Source organism: Hemicordylus capensis, chromosome 12 (genome assembly GCF_027244095.1).
Source record: "Hemicordylus capensis ecotype Gifberg chromosome 12, rHemCap1.1.pri, whole genome shotgun sequence".
In the NCBI taxonomy this organism is placed as follows: domain Eukaryota; kingdom Metazoa; phylum Chordata; class Lepidosauria; order Squamata; family Cordylidae; genus Hemicordylus; species Hemicordylus capensis.
In genome coordinates this window covers 429505-454194 of record NC_069668.1, presented here as the reverse complement: position 1 = coordinate 454194, position 24690 = coordinate 429505, and the positions used below count along the sequence as shown (strand labels likewise).

Below are 24690 nucleotides of genomic sequence, written 5' to 3'. Positions count from 1 at the left end.
TGAGGCTTCAAAGGTGGAAGAGGAGTTTGGCTGCGGGTGGGGCCGGCTCTGAGCCCAGCGTGTGTGTCTCTCTCTCTCTCCTGCCTGGCAGGGACGCCCGCAGCATGGCCCGGGACGTGCAGAACACCTTCTACGAGATCGTGGCCGAGTACGGCCAGCTGAGCCAGCCGCAGGCCGTGGACTACGTCAAGAAGCTGATGACCAAGGGACGCTACTCCTTGGATGTCTGGAGCTAGGGGGGCGGGCTGGGCGGCCCCCGGAGCCGCCTCCTGCGGCATGCAGTGGGGCAGGGCACAAGTCCGCTGGGGAAGGGAGGCCCGGCTCGCCCAGAGCACCGCAACATCTCCCCCTCTCTCTGGGTGGCTTACTCTCCCCTCCTCTCACGGTCCTGGGCATCCAGCTCCCCCCCCCACCTCCCCCCTTTGCAGGCTTGCCCCACATCCCCCCCCCTTAACACTGGCGTAGCAGAAGACACCCATCTCTTTAACCCTTTCCTGGGCCGCCAGCTGGAGCCGGGGATCCCAAGGGCGGGAGGGGGCGAGGGTGGATGTTAGCATCGCCTGGAGAGGCAAGCCGAGGGCTCTGCCCCGGGGGTGGAGCGAGCGGGTCAGCCAGGGAGGAGAGGAGCATCTCCGGCCATAGGCGCTCCGTTTTCGCCTGGCTTCTGCCTCTGGCACTCGGCCCGCAAGCAGCCCAGGACCACCTCAGGCACAACCAGACAGTTAACCATCCAGGCGGCTGGCCCAAGGAAGGGCAGGAAGAGCGCCCGCTCTTGCTCTCGGCCCCGGCTGCTCCGGTCCAGCCCGCACTGCAAGCAGGGTGTGGGCCAGGGCCTTTTTGCGCTTCGGCCTCAGGTGGGGCTGCCTCTTTGCCGAGCCTTGGGGGGGGGGATCTGGAGGACGTTCGGTCTCTTTGTGCTAGCACATCTCTCTGGCAGGGAGGGTTTCCTTTGCTCTGTCGCTTTGCGGAAGGGGGGTGGGGAGGCCTCGTTCCCGCCTGTGTGCCCCACCTCATGGTCAGCCCCCCAGAGGCATGTGGGCCTCTGCCCTGCTGCTTCCCCGGGAGGAAAGCCAACGGCCCCACGCACGGCGTGGAATTCCCTGCAGGGCTCAGCCCAGCGCCTTCAACCCTGACGCTGCTCTCCCCAGGAGCTGGCCCGAGCAGAACTGTCCACTGAATGTACATACTGTTAAGGGGACTTGCCTCTTGGAATTAAAAAAACAAAACAAAACAAAACCCACACAAAACAAGCCCGGCTCCTTGTTCTGTCTCCTTCCTGACTCCATGTGTGTTTGGATCCGGAGTGGAACCGGAGTGACATTGCTAGGAACACACCCTGGGGGGGCCGGAATGGTGCAGCCCTGTGAGGGAGCCAAGAAGTAAACCACTGAGCCCGACCTAAGGTTCCAGCTGCACCCATGAAGCCCAGAAGGAAGCAGCCCTCTCCCTTGTATATCCCCACCATCCGATTCTGCTTACGAGGCCCGATACCGCCGGCAGGACTGTCATTGGTGGGTGTATCTAATCCCTCCTTAATAAAATTAAAAGTGGCCGCTCAGACCAAGGGAGCATCTAATTCAGGGTCATGCTCCTAGTAGCAGTGAGACAGATGCCACTGGAAAGCCCACAAGCAGGACATGAATGTATTGTCTGCATAAACCGCCCAGAGACGTACGTTTTGGGCGGTATAAAAATATGTTAAATAAATAAATAAAATAAAATATGTTTGAACATGCCCCTGCTTTTAGAAAACTAGCACATCAGGACAAGTGCTTTCTAGGCTAGCTTTCTACATGCAGGGAGGTATTTTTTTCTTCTTCTTCCCACACTGGCATGCAGGCCAAAGATACAGAATAGGCCCCTCTTTGCACCGGGCTGGAAGTATAAAGCAGGCCTCCATCTGAACACATTTCCCTTTTTCTGCCTTTATTTCCCAACAGTTTCCCCACCCCACCCATGACAAAAGTACATTCTTAAAAGAGATTAAGATACAGGGTGGGAGATAAGCCCACTTTCCCCTGCCTCCCAGCTGTGCCGCCTCTCGCAAAACACGACCCGCACAACCCAGAACAGCATCTGCCTTTCCTGGCGGCTGACAGTCCCTTCGCCCGGCTGCATCAATGCAGAGTATAAAAAAACATGCACAGGTACACAACGGTAGAAATGCTGTCCTTGGTCCAAGCAGGCCTCACTGCTGGGAAGAGAGCGCGGGGGGGGGGGGGGCTACCCATGCATGAAAACGGTAGCCGGCCCAGTCCCCACAAGAGGGAGCCTGACAAAAGAAGGGGCACACAAAACAGACACACGGGTCTGGTGTAAGCAGAAAGACGGAGCGGGGCTAACCCTAAGGGGCTGGCCTGCGCTGGGTCGCCAGTCCCCGTCAGCCCCTGCTGCACTCGCAGGGGGTGATGGGAGCTGTAGTCCAGAAACCTAGCAGCCGCCCCTGTAGCCGGAGATGGAAGAACACCATTGTGGACAAACACACACATACACACAAACGGCTATGGCCACTGCACAGTTTTGGCCCTCCAGCTGGGCTTAAGACTACAACTCCCAGCCACAGAGGCCAGTAGTGGTGTGGGGGTGGGGGGTGATGGGTGCGGTTGTCCAGCATCTGCAGGAGGGCCCAAGCCGGAAATGGCTGGTTTTTAACTGGGGAGAGATGGAAAAGTTTTTTAACTGGGGAGGGATGGGAAATGGAATGAGATTGGAGCATTCTGCCCTTGCCACCCTCTTGGTCTCGGGGTCTTCCTCAAATCCCACCCCACGGCAGGGCCTTGCACGCTCCCCTCCCCAGCCCGGCAGCAGAGGGGCTGGCGCCCCCCCCGCCCCCTGCCTCACTCCCTCTTGGGCTCTTTGGGCTTGTCTTGGAGTTTCTGGTGGACGACGTGCAGGGTGGTGAAGAAGTTGCCAGCGAAGAGGACGAAGAAGGGGAAGCTGCACATCAGGACCTGCCGGAGGAACGGGACCCGGTCAGGCGGGGGTCCCCGGGCACAGTCGAGAGAGGGAGCTCGGACTCTGGCCACGGCCAGGCCTTGATCGGGTCTGGGAGTCCGAACCCACAACGGGGAGGGAGGGAGACACAGCCAGACCCGTCTTCAGGCTGAAAGGTGGCCCCTAACTTCTGCTGGACTACCACTCCCATCATCCCTGCCTGCTGGCCCCCGTGGCTGGGGAGGAGAGCTGGCCTGCTAAGCAGGGGACGCCTGGGTTTGTGTCCCGATGGGCGATTACATGCAAGCCACTGTCTGCCGTAAGATGCTCAGCACGCAGAAGGTTCCAGGTTCCCTCCCTGGCAGCATCTCCCAAGACAGGGCTGGGAGAGACTCCTGCCTGGAAACTTGGGGGAGCTGCTGCCAGTCAGTGTTGACAATACGGAGCTACCAAGGGTCTGACTCAGCAGATGGCAGCTTTCTAGGATCCTAACAGAAGGACTGGAGACAGATGCTTTATGGAGAAGCATCACTCACACCTACACACCCTCCAGAGGTTCCTCTACACTCTCCCACCAAGTTCTCCCCGTTCCGCAGACTGGGACCACCGCCTTGAAGACGCGGCAGAGAGACACAGCAGGCCAGGCCGTGACCCCAGCGGACGTACCTGCCACTCCTTGCATTCTGGGTGCCTGGCCAGATGGAAGAGGGTGACGGCGTTGAAAAGCTGCCAGAACTACCGCCAGGAGAAGGGAAGAAAAACAAACAAAAAGGAATTGGGCTTCTCATATCCCCGTTTCAGCCTCAAACGGCCTCTAAGGGCAAGGATTCTCCACCTTGGAGCCTCAGGTGCTGTTGAACTACAACTCCCATCCTCCTCCTGGATCATCCGCGGTGCCTGAGGACAGTGGGAGTTGTAGTCCCACAACATCTCAGGGCGTAGGGCCTCTCCGTTTCCAAGAAGCCGAGAGCAGAAAAGTTCTATGTTGGTGGTCCTTCCACCCATGGAGGTTCTGCGGTGGACCAGCTTCCCACCTGCAACATCCTCAATTATCCCTATTCCATTTTGCCCCCAGAGCCACTAGGGGGAGACCCCCGCCCCAAAGAGGTCAGGGTGGGCTTACCTGGCCAAAGAAGAGGAAGGGGAGCAGGAAGGTGAGGCCTCTCCACATCCATGACTGGAAGCCCTCTGTGGGGAGAGAAGTGGGATTGTGGCTTGCTGGAGGGTCTAGCACCCCAGCATCGGTGAGTGGGAAGGGACCTCAGAGGCCCTCTGGACCAACCCCCTGCCCTGGGGGTAAGGATGAAGAAGGGGGTGGTGACTCACAGAAGGCTGTAAGGGCAACAGCGCCTTTTGCCACTCCAGGGGGGCAGACCACTCTAGTTTTTGCCACTCTACGCAGGTGGCAAGCATCACTAGGAGCTTCCGTCCCTGGTGATGGTACCGACCGCCCAAATGTGTGTGGATTAATAGCCACCCAGGAATCCGCACACTGGGCCTCGCCTCGGCAAAGCCGCAAGAAGAGCGTGCAGGAAGAGCCCTTACCCACGGTGAGGTCCATGGTGTGCCGTTCCCCCAGGGCTCTCAGCCGGTACAGACAGCCCCTTTGGTAGTAATACTGAAGAAACTGGACGAAGCCTGTGGGGGGAGGGATCACAGGTTGGGGCGACGCTGGAAGCCAGGAGGAGCAACTGCACCCTCCCTCGGTCAGTTTCTCCTCAAAACCACATCATGCTGCTAGTCCTCATGACGACAGAAGTGCAGTCCAGGTGTCTACAGATCCGCTTGCCAGCCGGCCAGTGAACTCAGCCCTCTGGCGAGCAGGACACCCAGCACCACGCACACCTCCATTCCCGAGCAGTCACAGAGGGCTCCCGCTGCCATAGGAACCTAGGAAGCTGCCATATACTGAGTCAGACCATTGGTCTATCTAGCTCAGTATTGTCTTCACAGACTGGCAGCAGCTTCTTCAAGGTGGCAGGCAGGAGTCTCTCTCAGCCCGATCTTGGAGATGGTGTTGCCAGGGAGGGAACTTGAAACCTTCTGCTCTTCCCAGAGAGGCTCCATCTCCCAAGGGGAATATCTTGCAGTGCTCACACTTCTAGTCTCCCATTCAAATGCAACCAGGGCAGACCCTGCTTAGCTAATGGAACAAGTCACGCTTGCTGTCACCAGACCAGCTCTCTCCCTGGTCATCTTCATTTCCCAGTTTAAATGAGAGAAGACCCGTCTCGCTCCGAAGCCCGCTGCGTGCCAGAAACCGATCCAAGGAAAGAGAGGAGATTGGTGGCCCGCACACATTATGGCTGGCTAGCAAGCTAAACCTCAACCTGTGGGCCCCTGTTGGGAACCCTTGGTGTAAAGCAGGGCTGCTACATAGCTTTGACCTTCCAGCTACTGTTGGACTACAACTCCCATCATCTCTGACTTCTGGCCACCATGACAGGGGATGATTGGAGCTGTAGTCCAACAAGGGTCAACATTGGGCAGCCCTGGAGTAGAGAACCCCGGTCACCACACCCTGAGCCCTGTGGAAATGCAACGAGCACATACATACACACATATATACACACACACACACACCAAAATTAAGTCTCCGTTTTAGACATGAGGGCACATCTCAACCCAAGACCCGCCCGCAAAAATCTGAACGTTGAATTGCAAAGTGCAGTTCTGGAGCCGGAGTAACCCGACGTGCGGATGGAAATCCTCTGAATTTGAATACAGAGCTCCACTTAAGAACATACAAACAGCTCTGCTGGATTGGACCCAAGGAAGCCCATCTAGTCCAGCATCCCGTTTCACCCAGTGGCCCACCAGATGCCTCTGAGAAGCCCACAGGAAGGAGTTGAAAGGGGCCTGCCCTCCCTCCTGCTGTTGCTCCCCTGCAACTGGGACTCAGAGGCATCCAGCCTCTGAGGCTGGAGGTGGCCTCCATATTCATACTTGTGCCTGACTCTGCACTCCCTGGGTCTCCAGTCCCGCTCCAACCCTCCTGCCCAGCCTCACTTACTCTGATACATGGAGAAGGAAAGGAACTGGTTTCTGAACATCTGGTACATGAGTCCGTCTGGCCTGTGAGGGTGGGGGAGGAAAGGGAGAGAGAGGAATCCACATTGACTTCTTTATTTGGCATATTTGTATATCTGGGCGCTTTACCACAAACAAACAAACAACTGTAATTGACCTATGGAAGTTCCTGATTTCCAATACAACAATAGTCACTAGCTTCGGTGGCTTAAAAAAAAAAGAGAGAGAGATACGGCCAGAAGTTCCCAACTTTGGATCCCCAGATACGGATGGACAACTCCTCCCATCACCCCCAGCCTCCGGCCACTCTGGCAGGGGATGATGGGAGTTGGAGTCCTCAGATGTGGTGGACTCCGACTCCGATCACCCCCTGCCACAACAGCTGGAGGTGACGGGAGCGGAGGTTCAACCCCACCCAGAGGCCCAAGTCTAAGAACTGTGGGGCAAGTCTGGGGCCGATCAGCTGCCGAGCAGAGAGAGATGCCCGCACGTCCCGTCTTCTTCTCCGTACCCCCACCCCCAACACCAACAGGTATTTCCAAGCTCAGGGGCCACTTGGGCGAAAACGGCTTTCGGGGATTCCCAGCAGCTGCCAACTCCACAACTCACCATAGTTAGGAACATAGGAAGCTGCCATATACTGAGTCAGACCATTGGTCTATCTCGCTCAGTATTGTCTTCACAGACTGGCAGCAGCTTCTCCAAGGTGGCAGGCAGGAGTCTCTCTCAGCCCTATCTTGGAGATGCTGCCAGGGAGGGAACTTGGAACCTTCTGCTCTTCCCAGATTGGGGGATCCATCCCCTAAAAGGGGAATGTCTTGCAGTGCTCACACATCAAGCCTCCCATTCAGATGCAACCAGGGCAGACCCTGTTTAGCTATGGGGACAAGTCATGCTGGCTACCACCAGACCAGCTCTCCTTATAAGGCCGTGTTGAGCCTCAGAGAGACAAGGGCGGTGTGTGTGTGTGTGTATGTGTGTGTGTAACTCACCAAGTGAGCATGACACCCGAGAGGAACGTGGAGATGTAATGATGGAAAACCCACCAGCCCTTAATCCTGTAGAAGAAAAAAGAAAAAAGAGGGTGTGTGTGTGTGTGAACTCATCATCACTACTACTATTTACATACCGCTTTTCAAAACAAATTCTCAAAGCAGTTTACAGAGAAAAAAATAAAGTAAGATAAGATCATGAGCCCTGTCCCCAAAGGGCTCACAATCTAAAAAGAAACATAAGGCAGACCCCAGCAACAGCCACTGGAGGGATGCTGTGCTGGGGATGGAGAGGGCCAGTTGCTCTCCCCCTGCTCCACACAAGAGAAGCACCCCTTAAAAGGTGCCTTTGCCCAGTTAGCAGGGGGAAAGAGGCTAGTCATGCATGTGACTGCGATTCATACAGTGCCTCCACCCAGACGGGTCCCTGCCCAGAGCGGCTTACAATCAAGAAAGAGAAACCAAGCAGAAGACAGAGGAATGAGGGGGGGAAGACTGAGGCGGGGGAGAGCAGGGGCGAAGAGATGGTGCCAAGGAGAAAAGGTGGTTTCTCAAGGCCAACTCTGCTCTCCCGGGGGGCATGGCGTACTTGGACCCGTTGTTGATGAGGATGCTCTCCCGAATGGTCAGGGTGCAGTAATACCAGACCAGGAGGAAGTTGAAGACGGCGTCTGTCACCCTGTTGCAGGCAGTGAGGAAAGGAAAGAGAGGAAGAGGGTTATCGCACGGCTTCGCTTTCGGTGTCTTCTCATGCTTTTCTCGTCCTCCTGACCATCGGGCCTGCAGTGGCCACATCTGCCATGACGTTTTAAAAGCTTCGAAAAGCTTTTTTAAAAAGATACCAAAAGCTGCTATAAGATCTGCTAACTTGGCAAAGAGGCACCTTTGAAATGTGGTGATTCTCTTGATTGAGCAGGGGGAGAGTAACTGGCCCTCTCCGTCCCCAGCACAGCAGCCCTCCAGTGACTGTGGCTGGTGTCTACCTTATGTTTATTTTAAGATTGTGAGTCCTTTGGGGACAGGGAGCCCTCTTATTTATTTGTTATTTCTCCGTGTAAACCGCTCTAAGCGATAAGGTGATGGGGCCACGACCCACTGGGCATTTTCATGGGAAGGGCGCTTTGGGCCTTGCTTCAGGGATGGAGACTCACCTGGAGTTGAGGAGGAATCGGCAGGTGAAGGAGATGAGGATGAGGATGATGGTGAGGTAGAGCTTAAACTTCTCGTACTCGTCCTTGTAGGCGAACCTGGGAGAGGGTCCAAGCTCAGGGTTACAGTTCTCAAAGGCTTCACACCCAGGCAGATCAAGAACTGCCGACTCCCCTGTCCAGGTAAATACGACGTCTTGGAAATCCTGCTCTTGAGAGAAAAGCCAAGCTCCTAGTTCCGTGAGTTCACGGACTAGTATTCCTAGTTCCATGAGGACTAGGGACTTGGCTTTCATTTTCAGAAGCCGAATGGATTCTCAAGATACCATATTTACCTGGGAACCAAGACACATCGCTGCTGCCGCCACCAAGGATTTACTTTGCCTGTTTGCTGAGCAGAGTGACGTTCACGTTCCCCAGCACAAGGCTCAGGTACAACCTGGGTTCCAAAAGAAAAAGGAGAGGAGAGATCAAAAGCACGATTCTCGCCCAGACTACCTGAAAAATAAAAAATGCTGGGAGAATTGGTTGGTTTGCCAGGAAACATGTGGAAACTCTCCCACTGGAAAAGAACAGGGAAGAACGCCTTCTGGCAGACTTGGGCCTCGGCTACTGTCTTATGGCAGCAAGCATGACTGGTCCCCTTTGCTAAGCAGGGTCTGCCCTGGTTTGCATTTGAATGGGAGACCATGTGTGTGAGCACTGGAAGATCTTCCCCTCTTAGGGGATGGAGCCACTCTGGGAAGAGCAGAAGGTTCCAAATTCCCTCCCTGGCAGCATCTCCAATGACATAGGGCTGAGACAGACCTGCTTTCAACCTTGGAGAAGCTGCTGCCAGTCTGGGTAGACAATACTGAGATAGAGAGACCAAGGGTCTGACTCGGTGGGAGGCAGCTTCCTACGTTCCTACAGAAAGTCTAGACAGCCACTGACTTATGAAGCAACCAACTAGCTACATTCCCCCCCACTCCCCGTTCACTGCCTTTCAATCTGTGTCAGACTTGCGAGCCACAGAAATCACATAGGGAATTGCGAAAACATGACAAAGTTTAAGTGCAGGAGTTACAAATACAGTATTCTACCGACATCCCCTAGCAACGAGTGGTCAGACCACCAGCTGGTCTGGTGGTAGCCAGCATGACTTGGACCCTGGGCTAAGCAGGGTCCACCCTGGTTGCATGTGAATGGGAGACTAGAAGCGTGAGCACTGCAAGATATTCCCCCTAAGGGGACGGAGCCGCTCTGGGAAGAGCTGAAAGTTTCCAGTTCCCTCCCTGGCAGCATCTCCAAGATAGGGCTGAAAGAGAGAGAGATTCTTGCCTGCAACCTTAGAGAAGCCACTGCCAGTCTGTGAAGACAATACCGAGCTAGATAGACCAATAGTCTGACTCAGTATATGGCAGCTTCCTACGTTCCTATGGCTTGAAAACTTCAAGCCCGGTTCGCAAGCGGCTTTATACTTCTCTATCGCACTCCCATGCACCCCCCGCTTACTTGACTTCTTTCTATTGTGTATCTTTTGGTTATTTTATGCTGTATATTTATCTATGGTAACTGTCTAAAGTTTCAATTTTGTTTGGCTTACGGCCGGAAATAAAATGATTGATGGACTTCTTTCTAAAGAGGCCCAAACAAAGGCACCCCTCCGGGCACGGCTGTGGTGCGTTGCTTTGGATGTCAGCTGGTATACAGATATATGCTCGCAAGTAGAAAGATAGGAGGCCAGCTGCCGGAAGCAACAGAGCGCCACTTACCCGTTCTTCTTGGGGAGGTAGGCTTCCATTTCGAAGAAGACATTCTGGCGGTCTTTGATCAGGCTTTCGATATCTTGGAGGGAGTCCTCTTCGGACGAGACGCAGGCCTTGCAGCTGGGGCGTGTGGGGAGAAAGAGAGTGTGAAAGAGCCACCCCATAGGCGGGAGATCAGAAGGGAGAGAGGGAGATGCCTTATCCCAAGTCACACCCTTAGTCCCTCTAGCTCAGCCCTAGCAGTGAGCTATCTCCCTACCCATAAGGTAGGGCTAGGCAACACTGGCGTTTTTAATTTATTGCGGCTGGGGATGGCGAGAGTTGTAGTGAAACAGCTGGAGAGCCGTCTGCCCACCCCTGCCCTAAGGGGAATGTCTTCCAGTGTTCAGACGTGGTCACCCATCCAAATGCAAACCAGGGTGGCCCCTGCTGAGCAAAGGGGACAAGTCATGCCAAGGAGGCAGCATCTCCCTGGCAGCATCTCCAAGGCAGGCTGGGAAAGAGACCCCACCCCTAAAAAAACCTGCCAGTCAGTGTTGACAACACTGTGCTAGACCGACCAAGGTTCTGACTCAGCAAGCGGCAGCTTCCTACATCCCTAAGACAGATCGGAATCTTGCAGTGGATGAAAACTGAGTGCAAACTCTCCCCCAAGGTGTGATACCCAAATCCAAGACTATGTTTCCCCCCAAGTTTTGTTTTTTTTTTAATATTAAAAAACCCATGCACCCATATCTGGGCTGAACCCAGGAGAGGAGAGCTGGTCTTGTGGTCGCAAGCATGACTTGTCCCCCTAGCTAAGCAGGGTCTGCCCTGATTGCTTACGAATGGGAGACGAGAAGTGTGAGCACTGGAAGAGATTCCCTGAGGGGGTAATGGGGCTGCTCTGGGAAGATCAGAAGGCTCCAAGTTCCCTCCCTGGCAGCCTCTCCAAGACAGGGCTGAGAGAGACTCCTGCCTGCCACCTTGGAGAAGCCGCTGCCAGTCTGTGAAGGCAATACTGAGCAAGATAGACCAATGGTCTGACTCAGTATATGGCAGTTTCCGAGGTTCGTAACCCTTTCAGACACCCACTGCGACACGCTCCTGAAAAGCGACAAGGAATCCCCACCCACCAGCTCAGCAGGGCCAGGAGTTCTAATCTAGCCCTCTTTGCCGTCCCAGACCACTAGCACTGCTTATTTTCCCAGAGGGGAGACGCAGCACTATTGCGGTGGCAAAGCGCGACACGACTTGCCACAGAGACTGTGCATGTACACAACTCACTGGTGACGTTTGCGGGTGGGAGTGAAGCCGGTTTAACAGGACCCGGCACAGTCCCAGGAAGCAGCCATCCGAGGCGGAATGGGAAAAGATGCTTGTCAGGCGAGGGCGAAAGGGCCGCCTGAGGGGAGGCAGGCACCTGCACCGCCCTCGAGACGACAAGGCTTGCATACAGCAGTGAGCAATCAGGGGGACTTTATAAAGAGCAGCCGCGGAAGCTGCTTTCGTGTTGTATTTCGCTATATAAAGGTAATGTTGTGCCGTCGAGTCTGTGGCTGTGGTGTCCAGAGAGCCTTGTGGTTTTCTTTGGTAGAATACAGGAGGGGTTGACCATTGCCTCCTCCCGCGCAGTATGAGATGATGCCTTTCAGCATCTTCCTAGATCGCTGCTGCCCAATATATAGGCGTTTCCCATAGTCTGGAGAACAGACCAGCGGGGGATTTGAACCAGCAACCTCTGGCTTGCTAGTCAAGTCATTTCCCCGCTGTGCCATTAGGCAAGGCATGTATTTCACGATATACAATAGTGATATAGTAGAATGGATAGGTGGGAATACAGGAAGATAAGAAGCTGCCTTATACTGAGTCAGACCCTTGGTCCATCTAGCTTTGTATTGTCAACACTGACTGGCAGCAGCTTCGGAACTTGGAACCTTCTGCACAGAGTGGCCCTATAAAATCCAACTAGAACAGGAGCATAGGAAGCTGCTACCTATCGAGTCAGACCATCAGTTTGTCTAGCTCCGTCTTGTCTACACTGACTGGCAGCAGCTCTCCCAGGTTTCAGGCAGGAGTTTTTCCCAGCCCTACCTGGAGATGCTACTAGGGATTGAACCTGGGACCTTCCGCATGTAAAGCAGATGCTCTTCCACTGAGCTACGGCCCTCTCCTCAAAGGGGAATATCTTCCAGCACTCACAGGTCATCTCCCATCCAGATACAAACCAAGGCAGACCCTGCTTAGCAAAGGGGACAACTTGTGCTTGCTACCAGAAGGCCAGCTCCCTTCCCCCATTTGGCCATGTGGATGGACAAGGTCATGTGCCCAGAGTTCAATGTGTTTTAAAACACACATGCACGCACGCGTGCGCACACACAGAGGTCAGGATCCAAAGAATTGGGTAACGCTGGGATTCTCAGACTCGCGTCCCCAGATGTTGGAAGGCAGCTGCCATGATCCTTGGGCTGTCGTGGCTGGGCCACAGCTCAACGGAGAGCGTCTGCTTTGTGGGTCACAGGCCCCGGGTTCAATCCTTGGCAGCATCTCCCTGCAGGGCTGGGAACCTTGTTGCTGCCAGTCAGGGATGGATGGATGAATAAACAAAGACAGGAATGAATGAATGAATGAATGAGTGAATAAAGACAGGAGCCCTGTCCTTGACAGACTAGCCACCGGCGGCTCTCGACTTACTCCACGAGGGCCACGGAGAGCTCCTTCAGCTGCTTCTTCTGCCGCCCGATGGAGTTGGAGATCTCGTCCTGCAGCTTGGTCAGCTCCTCCAGCTTCTGCTTGTACAACCGGTGGCTGTCCTAGCCAGGGCGGGAAAAGGAGAAAGCGGCATCAGGGTAGCCCCCCCAAAAAAACTCTGGCAGGAGACACACACACACGGTCCAGGGCCCCCAGCCTGGTGGTGTGAGACTACAATGCCCATCATCCACTGCCACAGAGTGGGGACATCTGGGGGAGCCCCCATATCAAGGTCATGAGTGTCTGCATCCTGAGAGTGCCCGATCTCCCTCGCCGTGGGGCTGCCTCTCAGGGTTCAGCCTGCCCCTCTCCAGCTGCACCCCCCAACTGGGGGCAAGGGGTCCTTAAATGGCCCCCAGTTGACAAAGGATTGCAGGAGGTCAGCCCCTCTTTGTCCAACACAAATGTCTCCATCTCTGGCATGTTAGCCTTTCCCTCCCGACATGCCCTGCCTGCAACCGCTGCTCCATATGCTCCGTACCCCCTGCCCCCCCCCACAGAAGGTGGACAGAAGAGGGAAAGCTCTCTGCAGATGTCTAGAGGCACTTTTCTTAAGCTGGGGAGGCACACTTCTCTCGCACTCACACACGAGACTTTGCATATACCCAGAAGCACTCTCTTCACATACTCTCTCTCTCTCTCTTTTACACACACACACACGGCACTCTGCATGTGCTTGGAGAACTCCTTTCACACATGCTGGGAAAGCACTTTGGGCATGCCCAGATGCACTGGTTAGCTTCTGGCAACACACTCTGCACACACACACACCACACACACACAATGCAGTTTTACCCCCCACGCAACATAGGGCCTGTTGCACATACTGTTTTTACCCCAATGGGAAACAACCCTAAATTTAAGACAACCCCTTTTTAAAAAAAACCAAAACAGAAGTGAAACAGAGGTCTTGCCTGCATTTACCCAACAGGAACGAGACATCAAAGAGCTTGGAAAAAACACCCTCCACATGCCTAGAGGTGCTCTGTTCATACACTCTGGGGCAGGGAGAAGGGCTGCACTTTGGACTTGCCCAGAGGCACTCACCCCTCGCTTGCTCACACATCCCTACATAGGCGATGCTCTGTTCATGCTTAGAAGGGTTCTTTCCACACACACCGTGGGGGTGCTTTCCCCATGCCCAGGGGTGCTCCTCTCTCACACATGCACTGAGGGCACTCCGCTCATGCCCATAGGCACGACCCATATGTCCATATGCTGGGCATGTTGACAGTGTGCAGAGAGGTTCTCAGTATGCCCAAAGGGGGGGGGGCTTTCCCCAAGCAGAGCATGCGGCCCTTTGAACACGCCCAGAAACACTCCCTATACACATACACACACACAAGTTGGGTTGGCACACTCTGCACACGCCCAGGGGCACTCCTGTCGCTGGGGCACACTGGGGGCACTCTGCACATGCCAGGGGCACTCCCCTCCCGGGCACACACACGGTGAAGGAGCACTCTGCACACGCTCAGGGGTGCTCCCTTCCGCTGCGCGCAGTCGCAGAGTCAGGCAGCCCCCACCCCGCCCCGGTGACGCCGCTTCCCGCGGTCCCGCCGCTACCTGCACGCGCTGGAAGCCTCCCTGCAGCTCCTCCCAGTCGCGCAGACACTCGGCGGCCGAGCACCGGCGGCTCATGGCGGCAGCGGAGAGCCAGAGACAGGAGGAGGTGGAAAGCGGAGCTTCCGGCAGGGCGGCTCGGCCAATCAGCGGGAGGCGCGGGCCTGCCTGTCAGGTGCTGACAAGCGAAGGCATGCCTGTCGCGCAGGGCAACCGCTGTCTGGAAGGCAGCGCGAGGTGACTGGCTGTGCCTGGGCGGGGCTTAGCCGGAGCCCGGGGCGGGGCTTGCGGAATCCGGGCCTCCTGCTGCCGCCGCAGAGAAGTCGCGTCCCGTTCCTACTGTATTTATCCGAGTAGAAGGCGACCTCCAAAAAGAAAGAAAGAAAAAAGAGACACAGGTTGCCCCCTCAAGAAATGCGCTGCACGTCTTCATTGCCACATTACAATAAATATCTATCTTTCTAAGTGGTCGCTAAGAATCGACACCGACTTGACGCCACTTAAGCAATCACTATAAATAACTATATCAATCAATCAATCACTATAAATCACTACATAAATCACTATATATAACTATAATAGTTATAGCTATTTGTAGACATCATTTTTCTCTATATTAGATATAGCAATGCAGGTTCCCAGCTGTTGTTGGACTACAACTCCCATCATCTCCTGCTGCTGGCCATTGTGGCACTGGGTTGACAGCAGTTCTAGTCCCCTGTGGGGTGCAATTTGAAATAATTGGCTCAATAATCACTGCAATTGTAGGAATCAGGTTTTATTTTCCTGGTTTTCTACATGTATTTTGTTTTTTTTAAAAAACACAGAAAGCAAAGAACAAAAGAAAGCAAAAGAAAGAAAGCAAAAGAAAAACGAAAGCAAAACAAAAATAGTTTTTTTTAAAAACACAAATACTTTTTCCTCAAGCTAAATAAACATATATTATTGTATGTTATTGAACAACTTGTGACAGACAGGAAACACAACAGTGATGAATGACAGGTATTATCATTTTTTTAAAAATGACTTTTTTCATTCGTTGCGTGTCTCTTCCCTCTGCACCCAGCGACCCCCATCCTGCCCCTCCTAAGCACCCTTCTTAGCAGCTGCTGCCGGTCAGTAATTGGGCTCAGAGGTATCTGTGAGCCTAGCTATGTAGAGGCGCTGCTCCCACTCCGACAGCTGGTTGACAAAGCCCCGATTCGGACGCATGTTGTCCTTACACTTCTGGACGTAATTCCAAGCGCTCTGGGGAGGCAAGCAGAGCACCAGTCAGGAGTGGGGCAGGGGAAACCCCATCATCCATGGCTGATGGGAAGAGTGGAGCACCTTGGCCAAGAACGGCACAGCAGCCCCACAGGACTAGGAGGAAAATCCGACCCGGGACTTTGGAGAGCCATCTAGCTCAGCAGTGGTCCTTCTCTCACTCAGTAGGGGCTGCTCTGACTGGCCCCATCCCCTAGGAAGTTGCTGTCCACTGAGTCAGACCCTTGGTCCATCTGACTCAGTATTGTCTACCCTGACTGGCAGCGGCTCTCCCAGGTTCCAAGCAGGTGTTTTCCCCACTCCTGCCTGGAGATGCTGCCAGGGATTGAACCTGGGACCTTCTGCATGCAGAGCAGACACTCTGCCACTGAGCGATGGCCCCATCCTCATCATTTCAAAATTTTAGGGTAGTGATCCTGGATTATTTAATTTTTTTTTGGAGCGGCTTCAATTAGAGGGTAAAGACCAGAGATACATTTATGAAAAGCAGCAGGCCTTACCTTCAAGTGGAGCCGGCATGAATGCATGAGATAAGCCATAACTGCAGTGCTGCTCCTGCTGATGCCCAAAGTGGAGAAGACCAAGACTGCTTCTTGATGGAGGTGCTGATCTAGGAAAAGAAAGAAAGCCCCCGATCTGATAACGCTCAGGAAGTTTTGCACACCCGCCTTTTCACTTGCATCTCCTCTGGAATGAAGAGGGTGCATTCACATATCGGCCAGATCTACCCCAAAGCCCCTGCGAATTATTGGGGAGCAGTTCACACATGATTCAGGTTTTTCATTGTGCATTAGAGTGTAGCCCAATTTATATCTGGGGTTTAAAAAAACCCACCACTTTTTGCATTGGGTTTTTTTGGGCAACTTCCAACTCACAGCAAAGCCTCCAGTAAACCTGCGGTTAAGCCTGCTGTCTGGGAAAGCCTCAGGCGCAAACTGGAAAGAGTATTTGGAATGTTTATCATCACCCCCTTATTTGAAATATAGGTCAACAGCCAGATTAAATTACTCCCAAGCAGACCTATGAAAATGAGTCCTTCAGAGCCACTCGCAGGGAGTGTTCCTCAGGTACGCCGTCTGGATGTTGGCCACTGGGATCAGTTCCAGCATTTAAATCCACAAGCCAAGAAGTCCACCCATTTTGGTTGTCAGTCCCATCAAGGACAAATGCTCAGGGTGGTTTTCGGCAATGCCTACCACACACACCCTCACCCCAGAGATGGAAACAAGGCAACGGCATTGCTGCCTTTACAGCCGGCTGCATGTTCTCACCCCTTGGTTATGCCCACCCCACAGTAGGGTCAAATTGCAGTCACTTTTGCACAGAGGAAAGGGTTAGGGTCACAATGAACAGATGCCTGTGTTCTCTCCCCTTTGAAGGACATTCCTGCCCCCTTTCACTTCCATGCTTCTGACATCATTGCTAAACATTCTATTTTGGGGTTTTTTGGTGTTTTTAAAAACTTTGAAAGCCTCATAGCCAATGTGGCTGCTGCAGGCCCGATGGTCAGAACAAGACAAGCATGTGAACACCCTGAAAGCGGAAAGTCTCGCAAGGCAGTCCTCTCTTTTCCATCTCCAGGGGCACGGACCTTGTCAAAAATCACCGGGAGCATTCGTCCCCCGCAGACGGTACTGGGCACCAAGCTGGCTCGCCAACTGGATGGCCGTCTTAAAGTGACTGGAGCCCACGAGCATCCTTGCAGCTGTGTTCTGGGACAGCTGAAGCTTCTGAACAGTCTTCAAGGGCAGCCCCATGGAAAGTACACTGCAGTAGCCCCATCCTGGTGAGATCATAAGTGGCTGAGGTCAGGTCTGACTTCCCCCAGGAGGGCCGCGGCGGGCATTCCAGACGTAGCTCGGAGGAGGGGCCCCAGGGCAGCATGTCTCACTCTTAACCCTCCCATTCGGGGTACGGAGAAAACCGTCTCCAACTACTCACCAATGAAGTGACAGATCTGGATGAAGAAGGAGGACAGATCGGCCTCAGGGGAATCCGGAATGGGGATGTGAAGCAGCCTGTCGGGGTCTTCCAGAAAACTGGAGGATGGCAAAGAGAGGGCCTGTGAGCTACTTTTAAGGCCCTTCTGCAGGCAGGAGTCTCTCCCAGTCCTATCTTGGAGATGCTGCCAGGGAGGCAACTGGGAACCTAAGCATGCAGATGCTCTTCCCAGCTTGGCTCCATCCCCTGAGGGGAATATCTTGCAGTGCTCACACATGTAGTCTCCCATTCAAATGCAAACCAGTGCAGAACCTGCTTAGCAAAGGCTGACAATTCATGCTTGCTGCCACAAGACCAGCACTCCCCGCTTGGACCTAAGACCTGCTCTCCTGAGCTGTCCTACTGAAATTAAGTCTTTTAGAGCAACTCCCAAGGAGTATTCTTGAGCAACTTAATCGAGATGCCGGCCGTTTTTACTACAGCCTAGTCTTCAGCTGCAGGAGAAGAGAAACGCTGCCCCATTTGGCTTGGTGGTCCCTGACTGTGTGACTCACAAGGTCCCAACCTCCTCGGAGACATTGAGCTGGGCTCGGATTTTCAGGTCCTTCTGTATCTGCTTGTCACAGGCTTGCTTGTAATTTCCCATATAGAGCTTAGCAGGCAGGATCTCCACTGGGTAGGGCTTAAAGTCCTCGAGTTCCTTTGGGAGGAGAACAGGAGGGTCGGGGAGACATACGGCCGTTCAAGTCTGAAATGTATTGGCCAAAAAAATTCCCAAAAAACATTCCCTACAACACTGTGCCGTTTCGATTTCAATCCCTTTCCCAAGAGTCCCTAGCATGCAGTCTTGGGCAATGCCTTGATTTGGACTACAGCTTCCATCATCCCCTGCCACAATGCCTGGGGAGGATAGGAGTTGTAGTCCAAACCCAACACGTTAGCCAAGACTGCTAGCATGGCACCTAGCTCCAACACAGGGTGTCAACATTTTTACTGACCCTAGTATCTTATCACCACACCTCATCAGTACCAACACAAAATCTGGGCCTTTTGCCTCATCGCTTCACACAGAACTGAGCTTGTCATTTTTATTCCCTAGGTTGATTTCTCTTAATCAACAACTTAAATTTTCATTAGATTTGCAGTCACTGCCTCTGGATCACAAAATGTCAGAACCGGGAGGAACCTTAAAGGTCTTCTCGCTCATCCCTCTACTCAATGAAGGAAACATTCAGCATGTGTCCGTGCACAAGGGTTCTATCATGACTTTGTATTTATTTACTTCTACATTTATATCCTGCTCTTCTTTCAAGGAGCCTAGAGCAGTGTCCATGCCTATGTTGCACCTCACTACAACCCTGTGAGGTAGGTTGGGCAGAGAGAACGGAATGACCGGTCCAGAGTCACCCCGTGAGTTTCATGGCTGAATGGGGATTTGAACTCGGGTCTCCCCAGTCCTAGTCCAATGCCCTACAACACGCTGCCTCCCGCTGTGCTGGATTAAAACACAGCCTCCACTACATTCCAGAGGAAGGACCTGAGGAATGTACGATCTTTGGGGTGACAAGTACTAACGTGCGCTGCCGCTGAAAATGGCAGATGAATTTAATGAGGTTGTGGTTGTTGCCCAGAGTTAAAATATTGGGCAAAGAGAACAGCAGGTGGGTTGGCAGAGGTTACAAAACACGGTTTGTGAGTTTAGCCAGATGAGATGCCACAACAGTGCCTTTGGGTATCACTTGTGCAATCTGATGGTGATAGGGCTGTAGCTCAGTAGCAGAGCCTCTGCTATGCACTCAGAAAGTCCCCAGTTTAATCCCTGGCAGCATCTCCAGGCAGGGCTGGGAAAGACCCTGCCCTGAAACCCTGGAGGGCTGCTGAAAGCCAGGGCAGACATTCGGAGCTCGATGGACCACAGCCTCGCTTCCGAAGAAGGCAGGGAGTTCTGTCCCTGGGTCTCCGAAATCTCTCTTACCCGAGGCATCCAGAATATCTTCTGGGTCCTGAGGAAGTGGTAAGAGCGGGTGAAGAGTTCGTAGCCACCTCTCAGGACCATGACCGGAAAGCAGGTATGCCGCTGCATGACGCGGGCACAACGGGCTGCAGAACCTTCCTTCGCGTCTAGATGGAGGGAATTTTGAGAGCGCTTAAGAGGAGGAAATGTTACAGAGGATATAGAAATAGGGTAGTGACGGCTTTTGTCTCCAGTGGCTCCATCAGATTCATGATGGAGAGGAGAGCTGGTCTGGTGGTAGCCAGCATGACTCGTCCCCTTAGCTAAGCAGGGTCTGCCCTGGGTGGCATTTGAATGGGAGACTCCATGTGAGCGGAGAGCTAGTCTTGCGGTAGCAAGCATGACTTGTCCCCCTTAAGCTAAGCTGTCCTGGTTGCATATGAAAGGGAGACTAGAAGTGTGAGTGCTGTAAGAGATTCCCCTTAGGGGATGGAGCCGCTCTGGGAAGAGCAGAAGGTTCCAAGTTCCCTCCCTGGCAGCATCTCCAAGACAGGGCTGAGCGAGATTGAACGACGATGATAAAACCATCTGGTGAACTTACTTAGTTTAGGTGATCCTTTGCGTGTGAGTTCCATGATGTCCGGCTCCCCATACTCTAAAGAGGAGAAATATTTGTTACAGGCTCTTAGAGCACACAGTCTCCGATTGTGCAAAAAAACCCCTTCCAATTTCTACTGACCCGTTTTCAAGTTTGGGGTGGGGAATTTCAGCCATTTTCTCGTGGGTGGGGGCCTAAACTGAGAGCGGAGTGAATCTTACGGCTGTTCTCTGTTGCTCCTGAGCGTAGGACTAGAACCAAAGGGTTGAAATGACAAGGCAGCAGATTTGGGCTAGACATCAGGAGGAACACACACACACACAAATCAAAGACATGTTGTTGTTCTCTTCATGTGATTTGTACTGTCTGCTGGTCTGTGACTGTATCAATAAAGATTGATTGACTGAAGACATGTTTGGAGAAAGCCCCCACCCCACACCTGCAGTCTGTGGTGATCTGGCCCAGACACAGGTTTTACCTCACTGAGGACTAGGTGAATGTGAAGGCTATTTTGGAGTTTGGGTCTTGAATCAAGCCTAGGACATCAAAGCAGCAGGCTTGCTTAACAGAGTAAAACGTGGAGGTGGCAGGGATACCTTTTAAATCTTTATCCACGTCGTACACATCGTAATCCATGTCAAAAGCGGCCTCCACACTGTCTGTCTTGCCATCATACACCACGCAGTGTTTGACGCATTGCAGGTTGATCGATTCAGGAACAAGGTATTTGCCCAGAAGGTTCTCAAAGGGCAAAACCAAAACAAAACAATCATGAAAAAACAACAACACAAAACACGCAGAGAGATCAGAGATCAGAGTTAGATTCAGCAGCAGGCTAACTACGCTATGAAGAGTGTGCCATTTCCTTATCACAGGACAGTGCTCAAATTTGCAGCTGGAGGCGAAGAGGACAATGTCTTAGTGCTTGGATGGGGAAACGAGGCCCTCCAGCTGTTGCTGAACTACAACTCCCATCATTCCCAGCCACAATAAATTGTCTTAGTGGATCCAGAGCTGCGAAGGGAGCTAGGAACGCACGCTCCAAAGAAGGTCCCGATTTTTGTTTTTGGAGAGCCCTTCTTAAATGTTTTTAACATTTAAATGATTTTAATTGTTTAATTGATTTAGTTTTGATTTTAACTGTTAAATGACTTTAATTGTTTTTATTTGTTGTAAACCACCCTGAGCCATTTTTGGAGGAGTGGTACATAAATCGAATGAATGAATGAATGAATAAAAATGCTGGCACTGTGGGCTGCGAAAGTTGTCACTCCTGGACAATTGGACATTTGATGCTGGTATCCATAGGGTGGTTTACAACAAAACACCCCAAATTAGAACAAAGCATTAAAACAATTTAAAATTTAAAAACACATTTATCCCCTTGAAAAAGGTGCTATGGGTATACACCAGGTTACCGTTGCAGCCAGGTTATTCGCCTATTCATGGATTAAGATGTTGCTTTGTGGAATTTCATGGTTCTCTATGCATCATTCTCAGAATTTATACATACCATTCAGATTACTATTTGAATGTGTTATTAGTAGCAGATTTTTTAAATTTTACTGTATGGTTCTATGCACATGATGTGGGCTTACATATGCAGTAATATTTGTGGCTATTTCTACGGTATGAGAGGTATTAAATGCAAGTTATTTTTGGGTGGATCGTTTCCAGTTATTGTCTTGTTTAGACTTTAGATCCCAGTAAACATTGCTTTTTGTTTGGACTAAAACTCCCATCATCCCTGACTACTGGCCACTGGAGCTGGGGATGATGGCAGATGTAGTCCAAATCAACAGCTGGAGGGCCAAAATTGTAGAGCCTGATCTACAAGTCAAATCTCAAAGTGAAAAATGGATGCTTCCTGTTTCCACAGACACTCTGCAGATTGAGTAAGTTATTCAGGGATTATTCAATAGGACCACTGTTGCCTCTAAGGTGTGAGCACGCTCACAAGTTTTTAGATGTTCGCTCAGTTCATGTTTGATCCCGCTCAGGTTGAATCAGGAAGGCCCCATTCTGAATACAGGTGCGCACACACTGCCTTGATACTGCCGCCCAGAACAAAACGCATTCCGCACAGAGATGAAGAAAATTAGAGGGACCACTGAGAAGGACTACTTATTTTGTCTGGATGTTAACTGAACACTTTATTTCAGGACAAACTTTAATGGATTAGTGTCCACTACATCTGAGGCATGAAGTGTTATCCTGAGTAGGCAAAGTCTAGAACACCATATGTACAGGTGACCAACATGACCCAAAACTCACTTGTTTGACTCTGATTGCCGTGACTAAGTGGCTTTCATTGTACTCCCGTTTCGTCCGAGCATCTGAAAGCCAAAGTGAAAAGGACAGAGAAAAAGCGTGAACACTTTCTAAAGCTGGAAGCTTGGCACCTCACTTTCCCATCTCCATAAGTACATAGGAAGCTACCTTATATATCGAGGCAGATCTCTGGTCCCTCTATCTCAGGACTGTCTGCACTGACTGGCAGCAGCTCTCCAAGGTTTCAGGCAGAAGTCTTTCCAAGCCCCACGCTACTAGAAACTGAACCTGGGATCTTCCACATGCAAAGCAGATGCTCTACCCCTAAGCAAGAGCCCGATCTTCACACAATACATCAGAAATACCTAATTTCCCCCCAAACCAGCCACCACCTTGTCTTGTTACTCACCCAATAGATACAGATAATTTTGCTCTGCCAGTCTAGATATCCTTGTGGCCTGGTTCAGCATATTATACAGTTCCGTCGGTTCACACAGCATCACGCCAGCCATCTCACTAGACAAGAACGATTCAGAATGTGACCACATTACAAAAACAATAAACTCCTGTATAGTAGACTAATTCATTTAATTTGATTCATCAGATAATACAGGGGTCCTCAAACCTGGGTCCACAGATATTGCTGGATTACAACACCCATCACCCTCCACCACATAGGTCATTGTGGATGATGGGAGCTGTAGTTCAGCAACATCTGGGGACCCAAGTTTGAGAACCCTGAAATAGCAGAAATCAGGTCCATGCCTGCAATCTGAAAATCCAAACTGCACGAGAATACAATTCAGTCCAAACACAAACTCTTAGTCCAAAAAGAATAATACATTGAGAAGTTGTGCGTGACAGTTCTCAAATGAATTGGCTGGAGAAGGAGCAGGAACATTTATGGCCAATAATTCTGGCCTATGCTGCAGTCATAGACACGTTGATCCTATCCACATTTAATGGGAACCAAACCCCACTAAATTATATGGGATCTTCTCCCATGTGAGCTTGCGAGGGTGTGGGGTGTGACAGAGCCTTAGACAATCATCCACAGTGAAATGAAAATGGAGATGTTTCTCTCCTTTTTCCTTAAAGTTATAGCTTGGGGTGCAGAGGAGTCATCCAATGAATTTATTATTATTATTTATTATTATTATTATTTTACATTTATATCCCGCTCTTTCTCCAAGGAGCCCAGAGCGGTGTACTACATACTTGAGTTTCTTTTTCACAACAAACCTGTGAACTAGGTTAGGCTGAGAAAGAAGTGACTGGCCCAGAGTCACCCAGCTAGTTTCATGGCTGAATGGGGATTTGAACTCGGGTCTCCCCGGTCCTAGTCTGGCACTCTAGCCACTACACCACACTGGCTCTTTGATGGGCAGGACAGACAAAATAAAGGAATTCTACATGCCGCACATAATTAGTCTATTGGAACTGCCTGCCACAAGGTGCAGGGGGGGGCACTGGCTGAGATTGCTTTAAAAAGCTAAGAGACAAATGCATAGATGGAAAGAAGGAGAAATCTAGCTTAAAAAGCAATTAAAATATTCTTTTTAGAGTAATCAGAGTTTAGTTTTAGAAATAATGCATATAGATATTCTGATAGATATTTGGTCAAAGACCAAAATAAAGATACTGACTGATGCATATAGATATTCATAAAAATCTTACAATTGTTAACAAGAATAAAATGTGAAACAATACAATTGAAGAACACAGCCGCATATAACAAGATGGGAAAGTCAGCATTAAATGATGGATGTCCCACCAGCACGCGATGCTCCGATGTCCTGGATTCTGTTGCTATGGCAGGTGTGGTTCCGTTGCCATGGGTCTTTGTCCACTGTCGCCATGGTAACGGTGGAATGGTACCCACTACGATGGTCTGCGTGACGTCACGGTGACCACACCCCCGGCCCGCGTGTGGCTCCCACCATTTATGGTTCCCAAGCATTGTCATAGCAACAGGGTCCCGCCCATCCATGCCGTTGCCATGGCAGCCATAACCAAGGGCTGACATCATGCATTGCTTGTCACTCTAGGGGCGATAAACGGGGTGAGAGGTCTCGCGATATGTCAAGCCTTTGCCATCACTTAAGAGAGAAACGGTACATACTATCGCGAGACCTGAGAAAACAGCCTTTTAGTCTAGGAGCTGGTTTTGACCCCAGATTGAAAAGGAAGTTCTTTCCCATATCTAGCACTTTTAAGTCTGTTCTACACCCAAATCAAAAAGAAATAAAAGTCAGCTCACGGTATTTCTTCCTCAGGCTCCATTTTCTCCATTACTGCCTCACAAGCAGACGCGGGGGCAGACGCGGAAGAGAAGAGGAATTTTAAAACCAGGGGCTAAGGTCTCGCGAGGTGGCCAGTAACGTCTCGCGAGAAGTGGCGTTTAAATTTATTGGAAAAATCCCTTTTAATCTGAGCCTTGAACAGCTCCCAAGAGTGTTTTGATTTTAAGTCTTTTGATCTTAAGTGGTTTTAGTTTGATTTTTGAAAGCGGGGC

General features: G+C 51.6%; 3 protein-coding genes across 10 annotated transcripts in view; 1 reads left to right on the top strand and 2 right to left on the bottom strand.

Annotated features, from left to right (window-relative positions):
- LOC128335956 (NADPH--cytochrome P450 reductase) overlaps positions 1-1731 on the top strand; it is a 49320-nt gene extending 47589 nt beyond the window's left edge. For all 3 annotated transcript variants that reach the window (XM_053274929.1, XM_053274928.1, XM_053274927.1), the window contains exon 16: positions 92-1731. In XM_053274929.1, coding sequence (XP_053130904.1) covers positions 92-236 — 145 coding nt within the window. In that variant the 3' untranslated portion in view covers positions 237-1731. The remainder of the gene's footprint in view (positions 1-91) is intronic.
- A 170-nt stretch (positions 1732-1901) lies between these two features.
- TMEM120A (transmembrane protein 120A) lies at positions 1902-14350 on the bottom strand. Of its 2 annotated transcripts, XM_053274935.1 has the most exons (12): positions 14149-14341; positions 12526-12644; positions 9859-9972; positions 8484-8543; positions 8108-8203; positions 7546-7635; positions 6957-7022; positions 5948-6009; positions 4480-4572; positions 4058-4122; positions 3601-3669; positions 1902-2951 (listed from the first exon to the last, which is right to left on the bottom strand). In XM_053274935.1, exons 1-12 carry the CDS (start codon positions 14221-14223, stop codon positions 2838-2840), a joined length of 1023 nt encoding a protein of 340 aa, XP_053130910.1. In that variant the 5' UTR covers positions 14224-14341; the 3' UTR covers positions 1902-2837. The 2 variants fall into 2 exon arrangements, with proteins under 2 accessions (XP_053130910.1, XP_053130911.1); XM_053274936.1 differs by lacking the exon at positions 7546-7635 and having other exon boundaries at positions 14149-14350.
- Positions 14351-14359: 9 nt separating this feature from the next.
- On the bottom strand, positions 14360-24662 carry STYXL1 (serine/threonine/tyrosine interacting like 1). 5 transcript variants are annotated; one of them, XM_053274934.1, is made up of 11 exons: positions 24436-24662; positions 22585-22691; positions 22179-22240; positions 20501-20645; positions 19908-19961; positions 19328-19473; positions 17907-18052; positions 17353-17450; positions 15912-16021; positions 15369-15393; positions 14360-14510 (listed from the first exon to the last, which is right to left on the bottom strand). In XM_053274934.1, the coding sequence occupies exons 1-11, from the start codon at positions 24465-24467 to the stop codon at positions 14491-14493; spliced, it is 945 nt and encodes a 314-aa protein (XP_053130909.1). In that variant the 5' UTR covers positions 24468-24662; the 3' UTR covers positions 14360-14490. The 5 variants fall into 5 exon arrangements, with proteins under 5 accessions (XP_053130909.1, XP_053130906.1, XP_053130905.1 ...); XM_053274931.1 differs by having other exon boundaries at positions 14373-14510; positions 15240-15393; positions 24436-24661; XM_053274930.1 differs by lacking the exon at positions 14360-14510 and having other exon boundaries at positions 14906-15393; positions 24436-24661.
- Positions 24663-24690: the final 28 nt, after the last annotated feature.

Coding starts and splice junctions, on each gene's coding strand:
- TMEM120A (XM_053274935.1), bottom strand. CDS start 14,223: ATGAGCCGCCGGTGCTCGGCCGCCGAGTGTCTGCGCGACTGGGAGGAG. Junction 9,973..12,525: donor CTCTCCGTGGCCCTCGTGGA/GTAAGTCGAGAG, acceptor CACACGCCCCAG/CTGCAAGGCCTGCGTCTCGT. Junction 6,010..6,956: donor TCGGGTGTCATGCTCACTTG/GTGAGTTACACA, acceptor CCACCCTCACAG/GCCAGACGGACTCATGTACC.
- STYXL1 (XM_053274931.1), bottom strand. CDS start 24,467: ATGGAGAAAATGGAGCCTGAGGAAGAAATACC. Junction 22,241..22,584: donor AAATTATCTGTATCTATTGG/GTGAGTAACAAG, acceptor TTTGGCTTTCAG/ATGCTCGGACGAAACGGGAG. Junction 16,022..17,352: donor CCAGATCTGTCACTTCATTG/GTGAGTAGTTGG, acceptor TTCTTTTCCTAG/ATCAGCACCTCCATCAAGAA.